The sequence below is a fragment of the Rhinatrema bivittatum genome, chromosome 10 (assembly GCF_901001135.1).
Source record: "Rhinatrema bivittatum chromosome 10, aRhiBiv1.1, whole genome shotgun sequence".
In the NCBI taxonomy this organism is placed as follows: domain Eukaryota; kingdom Metazoa; phylum Chordata; class Amphibia; order Gymnophiona; family Rhinatrematidae; genus Rhinatrema; species Rhinatrema bivittatum.
The window spans coordinates 75404534-75425727 of record NC_042624.1 but is presented as its reverse complement, the minus strand read 5'-3'; the positions used below and the strand labels follow the sequence as shown (position 1 = coordinate 75425727).

Genomic DNA, 21194 nt, shown 5'->3' with positions numbered 1-21194 from the left:
TAGTACCTCCTGATGTACTACTGGCTCCCAAAACAGGCATAAAAGGCAATTTGGCAGGACACCCAATAGGTTCAATTGGTACCCCTGATGGACAATAGACAGAAAGCATTGGTCTGAGGTTATACTGTGCCACTGATTCACAAAGAACTGCAGCCTTCCACTGACTGGATGGTCTATTTCCCAGGTGCGGGCAACTGGCGTACTATCCCTATGACAGTCAAAACCCCATCCCCGGAGTTGACAGAGGACACCTGTTGGGGCTTGGGGGCTCTCTGCTGCCTAGGACAGCCGCAGGAGCCCTGATGGTGTTGATGGAAGCGAGGGGGTGGAGGATAGTACCTCCTCTGGTGAAAGAAATACTTCTTTGGCCCCCGTCTCTCTAACCTCCTAGAAGAGAATGGGTCAAGACTACTGGTGGAGAGTTGTTGTAGGGTTTCATGGTGGTCCCGACGCTGGACCACTGTGTCCCTCATTATCTCCAAAGACATTCTCTCCAGTACATGGCAGGTCAGTGAGTCGTTCCTGTACCTCTGGTCCGAGATCCGAGGCCCGCAGCCATGCCATTCTGCGGGCACCGATTCCCTCTGCAGAGACTCTAGATGACACATTGAAAACATCGTAGGTCGCACGGACCTTGTTTTTTTCCACACTCCGGGCTCTTATGCACTAGTGACATAAGAATGTCTTGCTGCTTGCTGCTCGGCCACCTCCTGCATCTGCTTCTAGATGTCCCGAGAGTACTGGCTCAAATAGAGCTGGTAGGCAGCGATGCAATGAGTATAGCACCTTGAAACACCTTCCTCCCAAGAGCATCCATCGCTCTATGGTCCTTCCCCAGGGATGCCAAGGAATGAGTCCGAGAGCACCTAGCCTTTGAGGGTGGATTTGACCACCACTGACTAGTGGGGCAGCTGACCCTTATCGAATCAGACAGCCTTCTGCCTTATTAACGGGAGGCATTGTGAGGGGGTGTTCCCATATCCTCAGCAGCCACTCCTTAAGGATCTCATGTACAGGGTTTGCCACGATCTCCTTAGGAGGCGCCATAAACTGGAGGATCTCAAGCATTTTGTGCCTGGCATCCTCCTCCATCAATAACTAAAATGGGATAGCTTCCGCCATCACCCTCACAAAACATGCGAAGGTTAAGTCCTCAGGTGGAGACTTTCTTTGCTCCTCTGGAGCAGAAGGCTCTGAAGGGAGATCCTCAGAGCCTTCGGAGGAGGACTCCGAAGCATCATACCCCAGGGGTCATAGGATTCCTCATCCTCACTGTAAGCCACAGGGGATGGGTCCCCTAGGTGCTCGGCTTTCATTCAAAGGTGCAGGCACCGGTAGAAATGGGCAGGGGGGGGCAGCATCTCTGCTGGCCACAGTGGAGCTTCCTCCTTGGAGGAAATGGCAATGACCACTGTATTGGTAGGGGGAGGCCTCAGTGCCCCATTGGGCACCGATGCTGTCCCGGGAACCAGCACCAGCTGGGTCGGTAATGGCACACTGAACTTCTCCAGAAGTGGTACAAGGATGGGTGGTACTGGAACCAGTGCCATTGATGCCATAGGACCAAAGCCCTGCAGTGCTAGCTGGACTTGGCGTTCCAGCTTTTCCTCGAATGTTGCTGATGCCAACACCGACGGGGAGAAAGGATGGGTGGCCAGATCCTCTTTGGAACCTCAAGGTGGATCGGTGACTGGCATCAGCCCATTGCTGACCCCTGGCACCGAAGGAGGATTGGCACTCCTCACCATGGGATCGCTTTGGGGGCATCCCCATGCTTGGTACCATGCATCAATGGGGACCGGTGCTGATGCTTCTTCGGCTTTCCCTGATGCTCGGTCCAGTCCTTCCCCAGTGCCGAGGCCGATGACTAGGAACCAGATGTCCTCAGCCTGGAGATCAATGATGGTCGGTCTCTGGTGCCCCTGTCTGCTGGCAGCATCGATGGAACCTATGGTCTCACCGATGTCAATGGTTTGGTGTACATCTGTACGGCTCCTTGGTCCTTTGATGCTGATGGCTCAGACTTCTTTGACCCGAAGATTTGCTCCATCTTGTCGAGTCAAAGCCAACGTCCCTTCGGGGTTACCTGGGTGCATAAGCGGCAAATTCCAGACATCATACGATACCCCTAAGGCAGAGGACACATATCTTCTCATATGGTCTGTGATGGATATGGTCCACAGGCAGTGGGGAAAATCGCCAAAAACCAGACCTGGCATAACAGACAAAACAAAAGGGGCACAAACCGAAGGCGATGATGGCGGGGCATTGATGGACAGCTGGCACCAATGAAAGGAAACTTACCCAAATTGCTGAAAACCCCGACTAGGATATGCTACGGGAGGGCACCAAGAGGGACTTGGCGACAGAACAATGAGGAAAAACCATAAAAAACACAAGAAAAATGAAAGTTTTCCACAAGGCCAAAAATAGCCAAAGTGAACTCACTCACACCGCGAGGCTTACAGCTCCGTGGAAAAAAGACTGGAGAGGGACCTCGCGTGGACTCATGGTATAGGGCATGCTCAGTGTGCCTAGTCAAAGTTCTAGAAACTTTATGTATCTGGGCGCCATCTGATGATGTCACCCATGTGTGATGACTACCATCCTGCTTGTCTTCTGAGAATACAGAATCCCCATGCTCACTGAAGTTGGGTATTAACCATGATACCTCTATTCTGGTTACCCCAGCCTTTCTGGAAGCATGATGCCATTGTACTGCGGGTTATAACTGCTTCTCCATGCTGGTAACCCCAGGCAATTATACCATTAAGGGTTGAATTATGTGCAGGTTTCACCAGTGCTTTATTACTATTCTCTTGCCATTAGGAATCCTCTGTTTATCCCATGCTTTTTTTTTTTTTTAATTCAGTTATAGTTTTTTGCCTCCACCACTTCCTCTGGATTCTAGGTATCTACCACCTTTCCCGTGAAAAAGTATCTCCCAATGTCATTCCCAAATCTATCACCTAGGAGATTCATATCATAATCCCTAGTTCTATAACTTCCTTTCCATTCAAAAAAAGGTTTGCTTCTGGTGCATTATGACTAATTTTCAGATGTTTAAATGCCTATCATCATATCCCTCCCGTCTCTTATCTAGATATACATATTTAGGTCTTTCATATGGTTTTTGGGGAAGATCACACACCAGTTTGGTTGCCTTTCTCTGGACTGCCTCTAGGCTGTCATTATCTTTCCTCCAGTACTGAGCACCATATTCTAGGTGATGCCTCACTAAGGACCTGCAAACAGGCATTATCCTCCTCTTTTTTTCCTGTGGGTTATGCCTCCCCCTATGCAACCTCACTTCCATCTGGCTCTGGCCACCACCTTGCTAATACCAAGGCCCTTAGCAGTTTACAATTCAAACATACACAATATAAAACATGTAAAATAAGAAAAACATAATACATTAACAGCAAATAAAATATATACCTAATCTCTAAAATAAAGCCTAATAAAAATATAATCAGCAACTCAAAATACGAACAGCAGTCTCCCTAAAATGCATTAAAAAAACAAAAAACAAACAGAAGGCTAAAATGAAAAACCAGTCTGGATGTCTAATTCATTAAAAGCCTGTTTAAACAGGTAAGTTTATTTTTAAACAGTTTTAAATTTCTTTGATGAATTGCTTTGCTATCATGAGATCAGACACTGTCACCCCAAAGTCTCACTTCAGGTTGGTGTGCACCACCTTCTCACCCCTCACTGTGTACCACTCCCTCAGATTTCTGCACCCCAAATGCATGAGTACGCAAATACTGGTTTTCTACATTGCACTATGTGGGAATTTACCCTCTTTTTAGGCATGGGACAAATCAAACAGCAAGAGGAATTACCATCTAAAAATGGGAATCTCGTTTAAGGCCTGGGGTCCAAGCACATCACCTGCCTCTATAATCTCATAGATTTTGCCCCTGAAACCTGAAATTCAGTCACTGAATGTTTTCAGAGATCCTCCTTATTTAAGAACTCTGCTGTTGCTAGCACTAAAGAAGATTCTTGTGCTTTATTTGTTGCACTGAAAGAAGATCTGACTGTCATATCATTTAAGCACACTCTAATCCTGCTGTACTTAAATGCGACACTATAAGCAAAACTAGCAAGCAGCACAGAAATGAAAGATTATGGAGAAAACAGAAAGCTTTAAAAAAAAAAAAAAATACCGATGGGTTCAACTATGCAACTGGTGGCAAGCTTTCCCCAAAGTAGGTCTGATTATAGCAATTTCTAAAGTCTTGCTCAGTTTGGGTTATATCTCTTCCTTAACAAGATGCAAAGACAAGTTGCTTGCATATCATCTAGGAATTCAATTTCATGAAAATATTCACAGATTCCAATTATACTGTAGCACAACACAGGGGCTGTCAGGCTGAAACATTCTCCAGTAGAGTAAAACAAACAAAGCCTGTCAGCGTTTGTGTTCTTCCTAGAGCTCAGGCAGCACCCCTTGCTTCACAAGGTTTTTGTGTGGGATGTTTATTTTCGCTCATGTAGCACTGTAACTTGGTACATATGGCTTTGTACAAATATTAATTCTACAGCTGGGAATGACTAGAGACCCGCTCTAAGTGGTAATGCTGCAGGCTCTCTGCCTTCTAGCTCTCCACATTAAAAAGTAAGAGTAAGGCAGTAAGGCCAAGGTGGGGAAGAATGTAAGGCTGTACAGAGCAAGAGAAGATGACAGAAGACTGCCCGAGCTGCAACATTTCTCCTTGGAACACATGAGCAGCAAAGGAAATGGATAATAGAGGCAGGCAAAGGGGAAAGATTATTACAGGAGGACATTCGGACCTCATGGTGGTACATTAGCTGAAAATAAATAAATAAATAAAAAGTTCTACTTTCTCCAAACATTTCTCTTTGGATTGGATTATTTCAGAGAAGGTGCCACACCCTTTCAAATCCTCTCTCAATTATTGTGTCAGGAATGTAATCATATAGACTGAAAAGAGGACAGTCTCCCTCCAGCTATAAGAACAGATTATTACAGCACTGTATTCCTCAACATCTTGCATATATATACGAAATGATGCACTTTTCTCCTAATAGCTAGAAGTGGGGCACACACAGTTAGCCCAGACAAAAGATTTCAGATCATCATCACACTAAGAGCAAAATACTTCTAATTAAGCAATCAGTAAATGGGACACAACTGGCACATAAATCATAAACATCAATTTGGATAAAAAGAAATCTCTATGTTGTCACTGTGTCTGAGATAGGGTCTTTTCTCATTATGATATATATTCCAGCTCTTTCATTAAACTGGGTCATGGATGTGAGCCCTTGGGCTATGGCACGGTTGACAGAGCCTAGTCGGCAAATCTGTTAGGCCACGCCGACAGCTGGAGAACATACTCTCACGAGGCTTGGGTATAGGCCTTCACCTACACCAGCCCTGTTCTCCACAGGTCGAGCCCTTGGGTTCCAGGGGCCAGCATGGCCTAGGTAAGGGTCCTGTAAAGAGCGGTCAGGTGAAGTCAAGTAACAGGCCGGGGTCCACGGTGAGCAATGAGCAAGCGGTGTCGAGGTCCAGGCCGAAGTTGGGGGCATGTGGAGGTCAATCAGTGTCGAGATCCAAGCTAAGTCAGGGCAGGCAGCAATCCAGAAGAGTAGTCAGGGTTCAAAAGTCAGGGTCAATACCAGAAGTTAAGCAGAGATGGAAAAGAACAGGGGACCAAGACATGTCGGGGACAGATAAGGCAAGGCAGGGCAATGACAGGGAGGCAAGGCAAAGCTACGCAACTACAAGGAGGCAAGGCAAAGACAAGGCAAGCACACACAGCAATAACATCATGCACTGCAGGAACAGGACGACCTGCTGCTGAGGCACCGATGAACGAGACAGCTGGGTTTAAACAGCCAGCTTCCTGGGATGTCATCCAGGTGCGCCAATGAAGGTTTCCCGCCATGGGCCCTTATCAAAGATGAGGGCATGCGTGGGAGCGATGGCATCTGCACCACAAAGGAGACAGCATGGCATTGAGGAGGGCTGGCAGCGTCCTGGGGTGAGTGTGGCCAGTCGTGGGGCCATCCCGCAGCCGGTCAAACGTTATAGATTACTTTGTTGTATATTTTGCAGCTCTAACAGGGTATTTGCACTTTCTCTAGTTCTTTATACAGCCATAGAACAGCAGCATGAACCACAGAGGTGATTCTTTCTATACAACCTTGTAGGCCTATAGGATGCCTTACTTACTATGGGTTGACAGAATGTTTGTTGCCAGTCATCAAAAGCCACAAAGACCCTTTTTGTCATTGCTAATTTCCCCTACTATTGCACATGTGTGATCATTGCCAAGGTGTATCACCACTTTACAAATGTAGCAAGAATACAAAGGAGACAACCATAAGAAAAATGAAAAGTCAGAAAAACAAATTTTGAAATAGCAAAATGTTCTCTTTTCACTGTAATAACCTGATATATCACAGACACCCACAAAGATGTCAAAAGGCCTCAAAATACAGGCCCCTTAAAAAAAAACAACCCCCCCCCAAAAAAACAAAAAAAAACAAAGGGGAATAAAGAGGTATTTCCACAAATGCAAATTAGGTTTGTTAGAAATATTTGCTGAAAAACTTACACCATGGGTTAGCTGTCCTTTAGCTGTTCTGTAGTTAACCTCTTTTCCTGTGTTCAATAACATTCTTCCCTCATGTTTAGCCTCTCTCTCACCTGAAGTTTTCTGTTCTCTTTTGTTCAATGTTTTTTGCTGCTATGCACAGCAAATGATGTGATTAACAGATGCCTCAAGTCAGGAGCAATCTTTTCTCTAATGGAAAAGTTGCTAAACACAGAGAAACAGCACGATGGCAGATAAAGACCACACGGCCCATCCACTCCGCCCATGAGCATTCCAAATTCCCGCTCTTTGAGTGCATTGTACAGATCCAGCAATATGACTTGCCAATGTGACCCAACACCAATACTATCTAATAAAGGACAATGTTTTGGTAATCCATAGCTGGTAAACCCAGGACACAGTAAGAAAGTGAAAGTTACATTAGTCAGTCCACAAACTGCAATGAAAAAAAGTGATTTTAATGAATGATTTACCCGCTGGTGAAAGGATGCTGCCCCATGAGGTCACCATTCTGCAGATGGTAATCATGGTAGAAATCTGGGCTCACAGCTCCATCGGAAGGCATAAGACCCTCTACAAAAAAGCAAAGAGATAAGAGACGACATGTCAAAATCTGAAAGTTGATGGAACAGTCTTATTTTGTAGTATAGTGCAGCCCTTAACATCACTACTTTTAATAATGCCACTTTCTATCTCATTTCCACAAATTCCAAGCTGTTTTCTTCTGAACAGTAATAAAAACCTTAATGGCAAATCCCAAGCATTCAACTCAAATTAAATATAGCAGATATTTTCCTGCCCCAGAGGGTTTACAATATAAGTAAGTGAGTAAGTGAGTAAGTACGAGAGTGAGTGAGTGTGTGTGTGTGAGTGAGTAAGTGAGTAAGTACGTAAGTGAGTGAGTGAGTGAGTGTGTGTGTGTAATATCCAAATGGATCAACATCTCTAGCATAAAGTAAAGGAAAAAAACAAGGATGTGATAGACTGTGTAAAAATTCAATGAAACCATACTCGCACATCCACAGTAATCAAAAGATGTGTAGATAGGATTTATCATATGAATACTAGTCTTCCAAATGCAAAGGTTGAGATCAGTCCTTGGCCCTGATAATATCTTTTTATTAAAGATAAGATATATTAACATTGGGACAAACATGTTTTAATATATTTGTATTTTACTAGAAGACTTTTTTTTTTTGGGGGGGGGGGGGGGGGGAGAGGGAAGAGTGTACGATAATTACAGTAAAAATCCTTTTCTTGGTTTCCAAAAAGTATTTCTATGATGACTCTTCTCTACATACCACGTAAAGCTGTGAAAAGGAAAATACCCTATGTATGTATCAGGATTTTCTACATCCCAGTAACATAGTAACAAAGAGCAATTTTACTTGATGCGAAAAACTGGCAGTTACCAAATGACAAAAGGAAAATTGCTGTTGTCAAATAATATTTATCACTTACATTTTGTTATTTATGCACTTTATCTTGTTTCAGAAAGCGTCTGGGTCACACACTAGTGCAGGTTAAATATGGAATATTCTTTGGGAGTCTAATAAAAGTTGCAAACACAACAATGGATTGGCTTTAGGTTATCTGCAGAAGGGACGAACGAGGTACCAATACTGGATGTACAAGAACATCTTTACATAAAAACATTATGGTGACTTAGAAAGAGAAAGGAAAGTGGCTGTCTGATTCCTACCTGCATTGTAGAAGAGGTCTGGCCGTTCAAGAATGTCCCCTTCATGGATGTAGGGCTCAATGGGATCATCGCCGTACAAGAATTGCTCATTCTCATCCATCTGCCGGCTCTCCACCATCTCCAACCACTGAGAATTGTGCCAGCGGAACTTCTCACTCTGGATTTTCTTAGCCCATTCTTCATCATACTCCTGCTCAAAAGTTCCATCAGGTTACAATTCATGTTCTTAAGTTATATTTAAACATACCAGTAACACTCAGGTCTAAGAGTCCAAGACATACAAATTCTTGAACCCCCCCCCCCCCCCCCAAAAAAAAAAACCAAACCCAAAACAAACAGTGAGTTTTTAAAATGACTCCACACATGTGATTTCTCACCGTGCAAGGACTTAAAGAATGCGATCACTGTGTCAATTAAGCAACCTTCATCTAGCACTAGGTTCCTGGATAATTCACCAGCTTGCTGCAGCCCTGAAGAAGGAAGAGATTCCAAAACCCTGCAGAGTCGGGCGATCCGACAGCGAGCAGCGATAAGAGCCTGAAAGGAAAGCTATTGACAGGACGCTTAACTTCATAGCCCTGGCCGGGGAACACAATAGCGAACCTGAGAAGGAGCACGATTTCAGGCTCGCAATTCACCGCGGCATTCGACAACAATTTCCAAGTTAAGCACCTCACTAACTTTAACTTGACTAAGCTATTGCGAGTCCGATGAAACATTTTCAAGCAACCTATGATAAAACACTGCACACAGAAGCAATTCCAGCTCCATTTAGGTTACCTGGTACATTATCCAGGAGCCTAGTGCTATATGAAGGTTGCTTAACTGACACAGTGATTGCATTCTTTAAGTCCATATTATCGCTATTTTGCTTGGTCTCTCTCACTATTAGAGGTTATTTTTATATATAGTATTTCCACACATCTGAAGCACCACACTTTATACAGACTGCCAGAGTTGCTCAGAGGAGGGTATTAGAGGGATGGTAAATGAGCAGCAAAGCTCAGTTCATGCCAACATACGCTCTCCAGTGGCACATTCAGTTTACTGATCATCCATGCAACCTTTTTCACATAGTGAGGGTATTAGCATTTCTATCAAGAACAGAAGAAAAACAACCCCAGAAATATATAAAGATGACAGAATTTAAACATGCTTGGGATAGATGCAGTGGTAAGGGCAGGTATAGTGTAACCCACAGAAATAAGAGAGGTGGTCTGAATGTTTGCTCAGTCGTATGGAACTTTAGAAGGCCAAAGAGGGGAGAAATCAAGTCAATGGACAGAGTGGCAGGAAGGCTGCACGGAGCTTCCAAAAGGGCCACGATTCCAATGCTAACATCAGAGGTACTGATGTCCCAGGTTTCCATTAAGGTTGCGGTAACCAGCATGGAACAGCCATGGTTGGAACCCTAACATCAAGAGTCACAGGGTAGATGAATGGTTAGTTTGGTGGGGGGGGAAGGGGGGGCCTGGTTTTTGGATTAAGGATAGGGACTTATAAAACCAAAAAGGAAGATAAGGCCTGAAACAGTTTACTAGCAGAAGTGGTGGAGGCCAGCATTGTAGCAAAATTTAAAAATGTTTGAGACAGATGTAAAGGGCAGATAGTAAGAGTAGGGCTGAGAGGCTGGGTAAAAACAAGGGGCTTAAGTATGGGAAATTAAATGATTTTCTAGCAAAATGTTGAGAACCAGAGAGAAAAACAACAGGGCAGACTGGGTGGGCCAACTGGTCCTTATTTACAATGTTATGTATGTGCCTACTAAGACAAGGACAGAGAATCATTGAAAAAGCAAAATAAATACATCAGGAAAAACTCCTTAGGACCTTACAATGTGCTGCATTCAAGATTTCATCAATCCAATCTAATTTTTGAAAATTTCCCCTTAATAGCTCCCTCACCATTTACAGTATTACCGTATTACAAAGCAACATGGCCCATATCTTTGTTAATTTTAAAAACTTTGTAGAGGATTTGAATACTAACATAATTGAGAGTGCTGCTCAAAATCACATCCAAGGTCATGTAACTAGTGCTGGTAATGAAGACCTTCTACTAAGCCAGGATTAAATGTGGAATTGTTTGGTTATGGAAGTACCAAAGAGCTAGGAACAAGAATGGGATGGGTGATCTGTGAGCTCCCATGCCACAATAGTAAACTTCACTTTTTTAATGGTATATCCAATAGCTGTAAATGGGTAGCAATGAATTATAAATAGAAAGGGAGGCTCACGTGCTTTCAATGAGTGCTTATCAAGGATGTTCTGTTTTGATTCAGTGGAGTAGAGGTGACTTGAAGCGTGATGGGGGAATCAGAAGAGTTAGATGGAAGTAGTCATAGGCCAGTGAAGGAGTAGCGCAGCCGAGGATGTCCAATTCAAAACTGTGAAGATCTGCAGGAGACCAGATCTGTCGTGCTTTCCTGAACAGGTCTATGACTCTTAAATTAGGAGAGCATTAGGGAGTCTTCTGGCATGAATATGTGCTCCTTCTGTGAAACAAATGTGCTTCCAGTTTAGCTGCTCTCTGCATTTACTGACTTTCTCTAGTGATTAGGCCATAGTGGAGCTGCACCAGGCACCCAACACTCAGAATATGTATAGGGAAACGTCCTGCCTAAGACATGTTTACATTAAAGGTACACACATATGCTGTGGGATATTACAATGTTTCTCTTTTCCCTCTGAGGAGAGCTGTGGCTGCCATTTTGTAACTCTGCTTCTGTGGACCTTCAGGGTAGGCTTCAATTCACATGAATCTATGAACTGTTGCTACTGCAATATAAGCCTCTTCTGCTTACATAATTGGAATGAGTAAGTTTCCAAGTTGTGAAGTGGGTTCATTTCTAGACATGGTATTCCTTCACAGTAGTACCCAATCCACATTGACCTAGCAGTCTAGGCCTTTGCTCTTAATCTATACTGCTTTGCCCTGAACTCTTCAGAAGAATGAATTGAATATAAGAACTAAGATGGAACAAAAGGTCAATTACTGGACAGTCATGGAGAGGTTTAGCCATGTTGCTAAGGCCCAGCATGATTAACTGGATCCTGCACCAGAAGGCACAGCAGGAAAATCATGAAGATATTAAGCAAGGATCAGATATTGTTGTTGCTGAATCTGTCTTACCTGAACTGATTAAGGTGATGAAAATAATCAGAATGGATGAGGGCTAAGACTATAAATGATTTCACAGAAGATATAAAAGGACAGAGACAGGGTTGAGCAAAACCTATGACAGCAAACAGACTCACCTGTTGCTTTTTACAAAAAAAAGTGCAGTCTAGAAAGAGTCAGTAAAATAGTAAGAATTTGTCAGGATGACTTGGAAAATCACCAGAAGAGGATAATATCAGGGTCAAGATTCAGGAGATGTTGCAATAATTGAACAAAATATTAAAAAAATGTCTTAGACCATGGGGATCCAATCAAGTTTGACAAGTGTTCATTTACCTAGGCTGCAACCAGGGATTTCAAGATCTCACTGGGCAACAATGAAAGTGTTACTGACCTAAAAATGTCCTACTCTGTAGTATCTTGATGTGCTGAACACGAATATGACCATGAAACGTTTTTATGGGCTCTCGTTTTGAAGATATTTAATATAGTTCACTTTCTATGTTTAGTCATGTAAATTTATCCAGTAGGACTGTAAATATGCCTAGAACGATGTAATATTGCATCATATTGCATAATACCATCATGCACACCTCATCCAGAGTTTATTACATCATTTTCTGATGCAATGTAGTTCTACTGCCATGCTGCTGAGTAAGCTGACGTCAGCAGTGTACTATATGAAGCCCAGTCAGAAAGGGTGAGCATTTGAAATATTCATGCTGGCGGACTACTGCTGGACACTCTGCAGAGATGCTCCCGAACAGGTGTACAAGAGACAAGCAAAGAAATCTAAGACGTAGTCTATGACTTCATTTTTCAAACGGTATTAACCGCAGGTCTCCTACTATTGGCATACAGTTCAAGATGTAATTATATTATTGCATATTACAAAAAAACTAGAGCCAATTTTGCATTTTCACAGTCACATTCATGTTTAGCACATGGAAATTTATAAGAATTGACTAATTTCATTTCCGTAACATGACTTTTGTGAAAATTTGTTGCCCAGATCTTTATTTGCCTTAGCAGAGAGTTCAAAGAGAAGGCCTGCACTTCACAATTAATTAACCTTTTAAAAATCTTAATTTACTACGTTGTTATAGAAAACACTCACAGTCTTAGTATTTCTCAATAATACTATTTATTATAGAAAAGCCAAGTAAAGCCAGAAGAAGAATTTACAGGAAAGATAGTTTTCCTGGGAGTGACTTAGAGCGTCTAATGGTGACGTATCAAAGTCTTCTCCAATTCTAAGTTACACATTTCAGTCTTATATAAAGAATTTCACTGACAGTGTTCTATGGGATGGCCCACCTTCTTGGAGAGGAGAATTACTGAAACTTGCTCATACTAGAAAATACCAGGTGTCCTTATCTCAGTAACTAGGCCTTGAATTGCAGACAGTTCACAGCTTCTGTTTCTCTTACTATGGTTTGTTTTGCCTGCTCATAAAGACAAATACATTCCTTTCTCTTAGGGAAAACTGTTTCATTAATTTAATCATTTAATTATTTGAATCCTTAGTTAACTATTTAAATCCAGAGTATTATCACAAGACAGAGTTGAAGATCACCAAAACAAAGGCTGAGTTTAGTTTATTACATTTTTTTAATCGCCTTTCTTATAAGGAAAAGATTTGCATCATTGTGGCTTGTTTCCATTATTTTGTCGATAAACAAATCTTTCTTAGCAAAATTAGAGGAAGAGATCACATTTTAAGTTAAACGGAAAAATCTCAACAATTCTAGCTAGCACTTTCAACTGTCAGTCCTTCATCAATATCAATTTGGATTTAGAAAACACCATAGCACTGAAATATTATCATTTTCATCCAGTACTGACATTCATCATGATTGTGATTCAGGTACTTTATACATGTTCATTCTCCTAGCTGCATTTAATACCACGAATCATGACATCCGCCTTACTCATCTAACTGAAATTGGGATCACTGATATGGTTCACTCGTGGTTCAAATAAGAACATAAGAAATTGACATGCTGGGTCAGACTAAGGGTCCATCAATCCCAGCATCCTGTTTCCAACAGATGCCAAACCAGGCCACAAGAACCTGGCAATTACCCAAAAACCAAGAAGATCCCATGCTACTGGTGCCAGTAATAGCAGTGGCTATTCCCTAAGTAAACTTGATTAATAGCAGTTAATGGACTTATCCAAACCTTTTTTGAACCCAGCTACACTAACCACATCCTCTGGCAACAAATTCCAGAGCTTAATTGTGCGTTGAGTGAAATTTGTTGAGTAATCAGACTCAACAAATCCAAATCAACCTCTCTTCCTCTTCAGCTGCCGGTGACCCCGCAGCCTCTCCCCTACTGCCACCACCCCCCTCTCCCAACTATGCTGCCCTGTGCAAATGCACAATCTGCACACCCAGCCACACTGAGCCTGACCCTATCTTAATTGGAGTCCCTCAAGGCTCAGCCTTGTCGGGAGCCTTGTTTAATGTTTATCTCACTCTGCTATGCTCCTTGCTTTCCACATTAGATCTTTCATATAAACTAAAAGCTGATAATGTTCAATTTTACTTCCCTTTAAAATTGTCATGGTCAGCTACTGTCCATTTAGGCACCCTATGTACCTCCACCATTAGAACCTGATTATCTCATAACAGATTATCACATAACAATGAGTAAAACAAATAATTCTAGGTCTTCCACCCTTATATCATATTTCTTTAACAATTTTCTTCAATAATCATATTTCACATTGCACAGAAAGTACACAATTTAGGCATAATTACTGGTATCTAATATTGCAATTCCTTATACATAGACCTCCTACAGAATACTCTACAGTCTTTACAGTTAATTACAAATCCTGCGACTTGCCTACTTACAGGTTTAAATATTCATGATCATATCTCACCATAACTCATCACCATTATAGTTCATAGCCTTCTCAATACAACCACTTCCCCATGGATCAGTTCAATTTTACACATTTATGATCTTGTCAGGACTCTTCAAGTCCACTAGTCAACATCTTTTAGATGTCCCATCGCCCAGAGTCGCACAATTAGCAACCAAATGTGAAAGGGCATTTTCCATAGCAAGGCCAATTCTATGGAACTCAAACCCACTGAAAATCTGCACCATAACACTAAAGAATTTAAAACAGCCCTAAAAATGCACCTATTTCAGCAAACATTTCAAACAACATCTTAACATTCTCTGCTGTTCGGTTAATTTAACTGTTCTTGTGCAAAATGACCTAGTTGTCTGGGGACATCTGCAAGGTTTTGTAGTAGTATTTTATGTTTTGTATTTGTTTCCTTTGTGAACTGTTATTTTAAATGATGTATGTTTTTCTTATGTACCCGGCTCTGAATATTGGAGAGTGTAGGAAGCAAATACATTTAGATAAATAAATGGAAATTGCAGTAACTTGTGTGGTGGTGGTCAAACAGTTCAAGTTTTGTTTCATCATTCCAAAGCACTTTGTTCCAAAAAGTTTCAGGCTTATCAAGATTTTGTTTAGAGGATGACTTTTGTGATGAGGTCACAGAAAAGGTTTCCTTCTGATAACTCTCCCATGCAGATCATTGTCACATTGTACATCTCTTGGAGAGATTGGAAAAACAACATTAGGGCCGGATTTTAAAAGCCCTACACGTGGAAATCCGGGGGTTATGAGCGCAAGTTATAAAATTAGGCGTACATGTGTGCGTGCCGGATAGCGCGCGCATGTACACTGCGCGCGCTCCTTTTAAAATCTACCCCTTAATGTCCATTGTTTATCAGACTCCTGAGAGTAGTCCACCAACAAACACTATCTTGAATCAAACAGTTGGATTGTTCCAAAAAAATGTGATAAATCGAAAGAATCTGGAGCAACATTTGCTGCCTCCCTAAAAGTACAAAGATTAGAATCAGACAACTAATATGTCTTATTAACACCAGGAACATCATCTTTAGAAACTTTAAAATAAGTAATATAACATTTTTTGAACATATCCAATGGAGCAGTCATGGGTACCTGAAAAAATTCAAAAATCTTAAATTTAATCTTCTACTTTAATGCCCAATCTTGCTAGGCAACAATGCTTTATCTTTAATTAAAGATGCACTAGTCTCATGTAAAGTGGAATATTTCTCCTTAATTGTAGTCAACTGTTCAACATGGTCTCTAATCGACTGGGAGTTCTCCTGGGCTGGGAAGCCACTCTCTCCAAGTTAGACAACATTGAATCTATCCTCTGGGTAAGAGTACTTTCCAGCTTCAAAACAGCATTGCATAGCATATTCATAGTGGTTACATCAGGCTTCCCTTTGCTGAACATTGGCAGAAGAAAATGCCATGTTGGGACAAGATGTAAGCATACCTTAACTGGGTAATTCTCCTACCAGATTGAGAGAGGAGAAGGCCACTCTGGCACCCCTTGTCCCAGTCTCAATCCCCCATTGAGGTAATGCCAACGCCTGAAGGCATAAAGGGTTCAAAGTTGCAGTAGTTGTATCCAGCACAAAGGAGATAGCTCCTAATGCTTCTTGTTGCAAGGCTTGAACCAGAAACTTAAAGGACTCAAGAGTCAGTTGAGATGAAGAGGAAGGAGTAGCGAGCTCAGATGGAAAAACTTTCACAGCACCCTTCTTCTTCTTCCCCATACCTGCCATCAGGTCCACAACTTCAAGGGAGAGTTCCAAATCAGTCCAAAGGGGCACACCTCTTTGGCAGGTGGCTCCCATGAAGTTAAGCCCACCAAAGAGGGCCACTGAAGTCAGGAAAGGATGATCAAATCAATCAGTGCCTGCTGGAACCGCCACAAAGGTCTTCTCCAATGGTCCTTCCCAACTTCCATTTTTTAACAATGTTTTTAAATAGTTGAAATTGCTAGCTGGAAGCATTTAGAGATTTTTTTTAATAGCCTTTTTTTCTTTATAAGAGTAAATTATCTTCATTTTAAAATGCACAGTCAGCTGCTTATTGGAATCCATAATTATTGAACGTAGACAGAACAATCACAAGCTGAGAGGTTAGAAGTATCAAAATATTTGTTCAACTGTGGAACTGTTTTCACCTAACTAAAGGCCTAATAAGTCAAACATTTGGGCATTATAGCAACTTTTTATAAAAGTAATGAATCAAATGAAGAGTGTTCAAACTTTAGCGCATGCCTCATTAACTGTTTTACTATTTTCGATCTATTAATATCTGCAAATAAAGAGTGATTTTGCATTAAAAGATGTTGTGTTTAATTTTGTACTATGCAGAGACTGTGTCAGCTTCTGTTTACTTAAAGGCGAATTTTAAAAGTTCTACGTGCGGCAAAGCCAGGAGATACACACATCTTGGGCCAGCGTGCGCTGCACAGATTTTAGCAATGACCAAATACGTATCTCCAGGTATGCGCAAAAATCGAAAAGTTAAAAAAGGGAGGGGTGTGGGTATGGTCTAGGCAGCACATGGGCATTCCGGAAAGGTCACTTGAAATGTGCACGTAAGCATTTATGTGCCAAAGCGTGCCAGGGTCTCCTATCGTGTAACTTTCCTTCTGCTATGGAAGGCATGTACGTTTTAAAATTAAAAATCAGAGCTAGTCAGTGGGGTTTGAAGGGTCGGGGATAATAGGGTAAGAGAGGTTATCTAGTTAGGGGGTTAAGAAATCCTATCCTTTACTGGGACAAACTGGGGAAACGGGTATTTGCGTCGGCGAGTGCGCCTAGCAAAATCCCCTTCGCTTATGTGATAGAAGCAGCATTTGCACGCATCCATATAAAATTGTGCACACACAGGGCTGGATTTTAAAAAGGCCCGGGATGCGTGTAAGTCCCAGGGCTTTACTAAAGGGGCAGTCCGGGGGCGGGGTCAGAGGCCTCCAACAGAGTGGCCATTGCCACTGTGTCGGAGGATCGTGTGCCAACAGGCGCAAGAGACAAAGGTCAGGGGTGGAAAAGTCAGGCTAGGGGGAACGGGGGAAGGCAGTGCAGCTCGGGGCGCGCAAAGTGCACAATTGTGCACCGTGCATACTGCCAATTTTATAACATACGTGCATACATGCGCCCATTTGCGCGAGCTGGCGTACGCCCATGTGGCTGTTTAAAAGTTACTGTCCCTGAGATTCATTGAAACATACAAAACATTCAGGGATGCCTAAACTTTTACAAACAATTAACTGTATATATACTTGAGCTTCTTGTAACTAGTATGATTCTGCAAATCGATTTTGTAATATGGAGTCCATCCAGCACCACTGATTTTAGAATTTAAAGAAAAACATAAGGTAACAAACTTGCTTGTTTTTAAATGTATAGAACTCCTATTTTTAATTTCAGCACCAGCAGGTCAGGCGTGACTGGACAAAGAGCCTTAAGAATCTGGTTATGCCAGGGAGTTAATACCATTTCAGAAACTATTAGTTAAGGCACTGATGAATAAAGGGTTAGTATCTTAAGTTTTACTAAATATTGATTGACTGAATGCTCTTGAAAAACAAATCGGCCTTGAAAAATATTAGTTTTTGCTTATCAAAGAAAAACTACAGATAGAGAAGGGAGTGTTAATTTTCAAGAGAATGGTTAAGATTTCTTGTTTTGTCAATACTATACTTCCAAAAGATTGCACAAATTAGTAAGTCTTTGCCAGTGTGCTGCCGTTGTGTAGGGACAGGAAGTCTTTTTCCACATTTCATGGTCATGTCTATTATTTAAAATCTATTGGGCCAAGATAATCTCCTAGATTCACAATATTACTATTATTTTAAATCCAGAAGAGCCGGCTATTATGTTGAAGGCTTATTGGTTAAATGTGTTTACATGCAGAATCAATAGGGGAATTTAGCTAGTTAACTATCTTTTAGGAGCTGCCAGAAGTGATATTGCTAATAATTGAAATTCCTGTAGAAAACCTTCACCTGATATTTGGTTTCAGAATCTTTGAAATATTTATGCAAACATTAACATATATGGTCAAAACAAATACCTTGATGATACATGAATCTGGAAGCCTATTGCTGAATGAGTTAAAAGAGATGCCCAGTTTGATAAAATTGTGAAACAAAAAGATACTTAAGCACATTTAACAAATTATTTTGTGTAAAGATATTTATCTTAGGATAGTTAAGTGTTCTTTATGTTTCTAAGTTTCTCAATCTTATGCTGGTTGCTACAGGAATGTGTGTGTATGGTGCATTATTGAATTGATTCTTAATTCATCTATATTCTTTGTAATGTTTGCAAGTTTGTCAAAGTGGTAAAGAAAATCCTGGCTCTGAAATTGATGGCAAAATATGCACATAAATTTAATCCAGCATTAGTTATTCCTAGAAACACTATTCCAGAAGTGGACCTCCTGGCATGTGTGGGATTAGTCAAGCCAGGATTAATGTGAAATTTACTCTCCGATAATCTTCTAGCGTGTACACAAGTAGTAAAATGTGAAGCAAATATGCATTTACAACTGGATTAGAGGTGTAGGGGACACAGCATAAACAAATCTCTACTAGATACTACTTATAAAAGCAAACACATACCACCCACTTAAGCTCTCAAATGCTTGCTCTCACACTGTCTAGTACACATTTTCAGATTTTAAAACTAAAGAGGTCCAAATTATGAAACATGGAGTTGAATAACTCAGAAGTTAGCCAGTTAAATGAATATTTGGACACTTATGCAGATAAATTTTAGATGGCTATTAAGTTAGCTGGCTAAGTTAGGGGCAATCCAGGGTTATAACTGGGAGGAATTGAGTTAGCTGGCTAAATTAACCAGCTTATTCCAAAATTGAGTTAGCTGGATATTTTAACTGGCTAAATCTGGTCAGCCCGTAGACCTGTCCTAAAGTTATCTGGTTAAGGTTAGCCAGCTATCTTTAAGATAGCCAGCTATATTCAACAGGATGGCTGCACTACTGAATATGCCTCTAAAGTTAGCTGAATAAGTTTAACTGGCTAACTTTGCTAGCATACTGTGTCTGATTATGGACATCAAAGTTTCCTTAGATTTATTTTGTCTTCCATTTAATCATAAAGTAACTCCGAACCTTAGCTGCAATGCCTTTACCTCAGTTGTTACTGGCTGTAATATAGCACCATAGTGATGTCACTGGTCACTATGAAAGCAGTTCTGAAGGGAGGGCAAGAGGAGAGTGGAGGGACTTGTCTTTGGTCAGCTGTCCCAGGAGTTCCAGCACCAGAGGGCCTTCTCTGACTTAGTCTGCCTGGGCTTGCCCCTAGTTAAGAACTCGCGCCATTGACACTGGTTGGAAGCAAGAGGAGAGAATGGAGGACTTGCCAATGGTTAGCTGTTCCAGTGCTGGAAGGCCTTCTCTGACGTCATCTGCCTGGGCCTGCCCATATTTTAACAACTTGCGCCTCCAGCGTGCTGAAGCCGCATGCCCCTTGTGCACATTTCCTCAGACTCTCTTCCTTTTTCTAAGTCTTCATCCAAGGAATGGGTAAAGAAGAAGAACCTTCCCACCCATGCCTTCTGTGCCTCCTTCATTCCAACCAATGACTGATGCCTTTTTGACTCAAGGTAATTTAGGGCTATGTGAACGTGGTCCCGAAATTGAGTCTGTTCAGACTATTTCACTTGTCTATCTCATCTGCAAGTAGATACATTGACCATGGATAATGGTATTAACAATGTGTGGTAAAACAGGTTTCTACTCCTATTCATCCTGGTGGTGGGAATCTGCCATCTCTTTAGTGCAACGGCATCTTCAAAGCGGTCATTAGAATCAGAACCAACCCTACAGTTAAAACTAGCAGCGGTTACTTAGGTGTTTGTGTGGTCTGCAATTGAGAATTTGCAGAAATCTCTTTCCATAGATACTGTTTTGAGTACTCTAGATGATATAACTAAACAAATGGGAGAGCATGATTGTTTTAATTCAAGAGAATGGTGGGACACTGACAGATAAGTTTGGAGGGGAATATTTCTAGTCTTCAGGAATCCCAAGCTGGCTTGTCTAGAGATAATCATTTCTTACAACTTATGGTTTATGGTTTTATTAGTTTTATATACCGTCATATCGGACGAGCCTTCGCAACGGTTTTTAATCATGTTAAACAAGGAAATACATTAGATACAATAAATAGTAACAGCTAAAAACTATAAAAGAGAAAAATCCTTAAATAGCTGTTACGATTACCTAAAAGTATTTAAAAAAATATCCTAATATGAAAGCATATAAATATAAAACACATAAATCATTAAATTACAATATTAACCTAACATGTTAAAAGCTAAAAATAAAGAGTCAAGCTTGAAGGTGGCTGTCATTCATTCTCTGAGTATGCACGTTTAAAAAGCCATGTTTTAAGTTCTGCTTTGAATTTCTTTTTGTCTTCTTGTAACCGTATTTGCGTGGGAAGGGTGTTCCAAAGCTTGGGGCCCGCTATCGAAATTGCTCGCTCCCTTACTTGGCTGAGTCAAGCAGATTTTATGGTTAGAATTGATAATAACCCCTTAATTACTGACCTCGTTTTTTTGTGGAATATGCAAATGCAACGAAGTATTGAGCCATTCCATTCTTTGACCATAAATTCAGTTATGAACTATACATGCAGTTTTATATTGTATTCGATAGTTGACTGGTAGCCAATGCAAAGAGATCAAGATAGGTGTGATATGATCACACTTTCTGTTTCCAGTTAATATCCTGGCGGCAGCATTCTGTAATACCTGAAGGGGCCTAATGGTAGATTGTGGCAACCCCAGTAGTACTGCGTTGCAATAATCGACGTTTGCAAAAATTAAAGCTTGTAGTACCGTCCTGTATTCATTATGTTCCAAAAGCGGTTTCAGTCT

The 21194-nt window shown here is 41.3% G+C and overlaps 1 protein-coding gene across 1 annotated transcript in view; it reads right to left on the bottom strand.

The window, feature by feature from the left end:
* Nucleotides 1-21194, bottom strand: part of KIFAP3 (kinesin associated protein 3) — a 204249-nt gene that overhangs the window by 33143 nt on the left and 149912 nt on the right. Inside the window, exons 18-19 of the mRNA XM_029617575.1 lie at nt 8296-8485; nt 7067-7166 (exon numbers count right to left, since the gene is read on the bottom strand). Coding sequence (XP_029473435.1) covers nt 7067-7166; nt 8296-8485 — 290 coding nt within the window. The remainder of the gene's footprint in view (nt 1-7066; nt 7167-8295; nt 8486-21194) is intronic.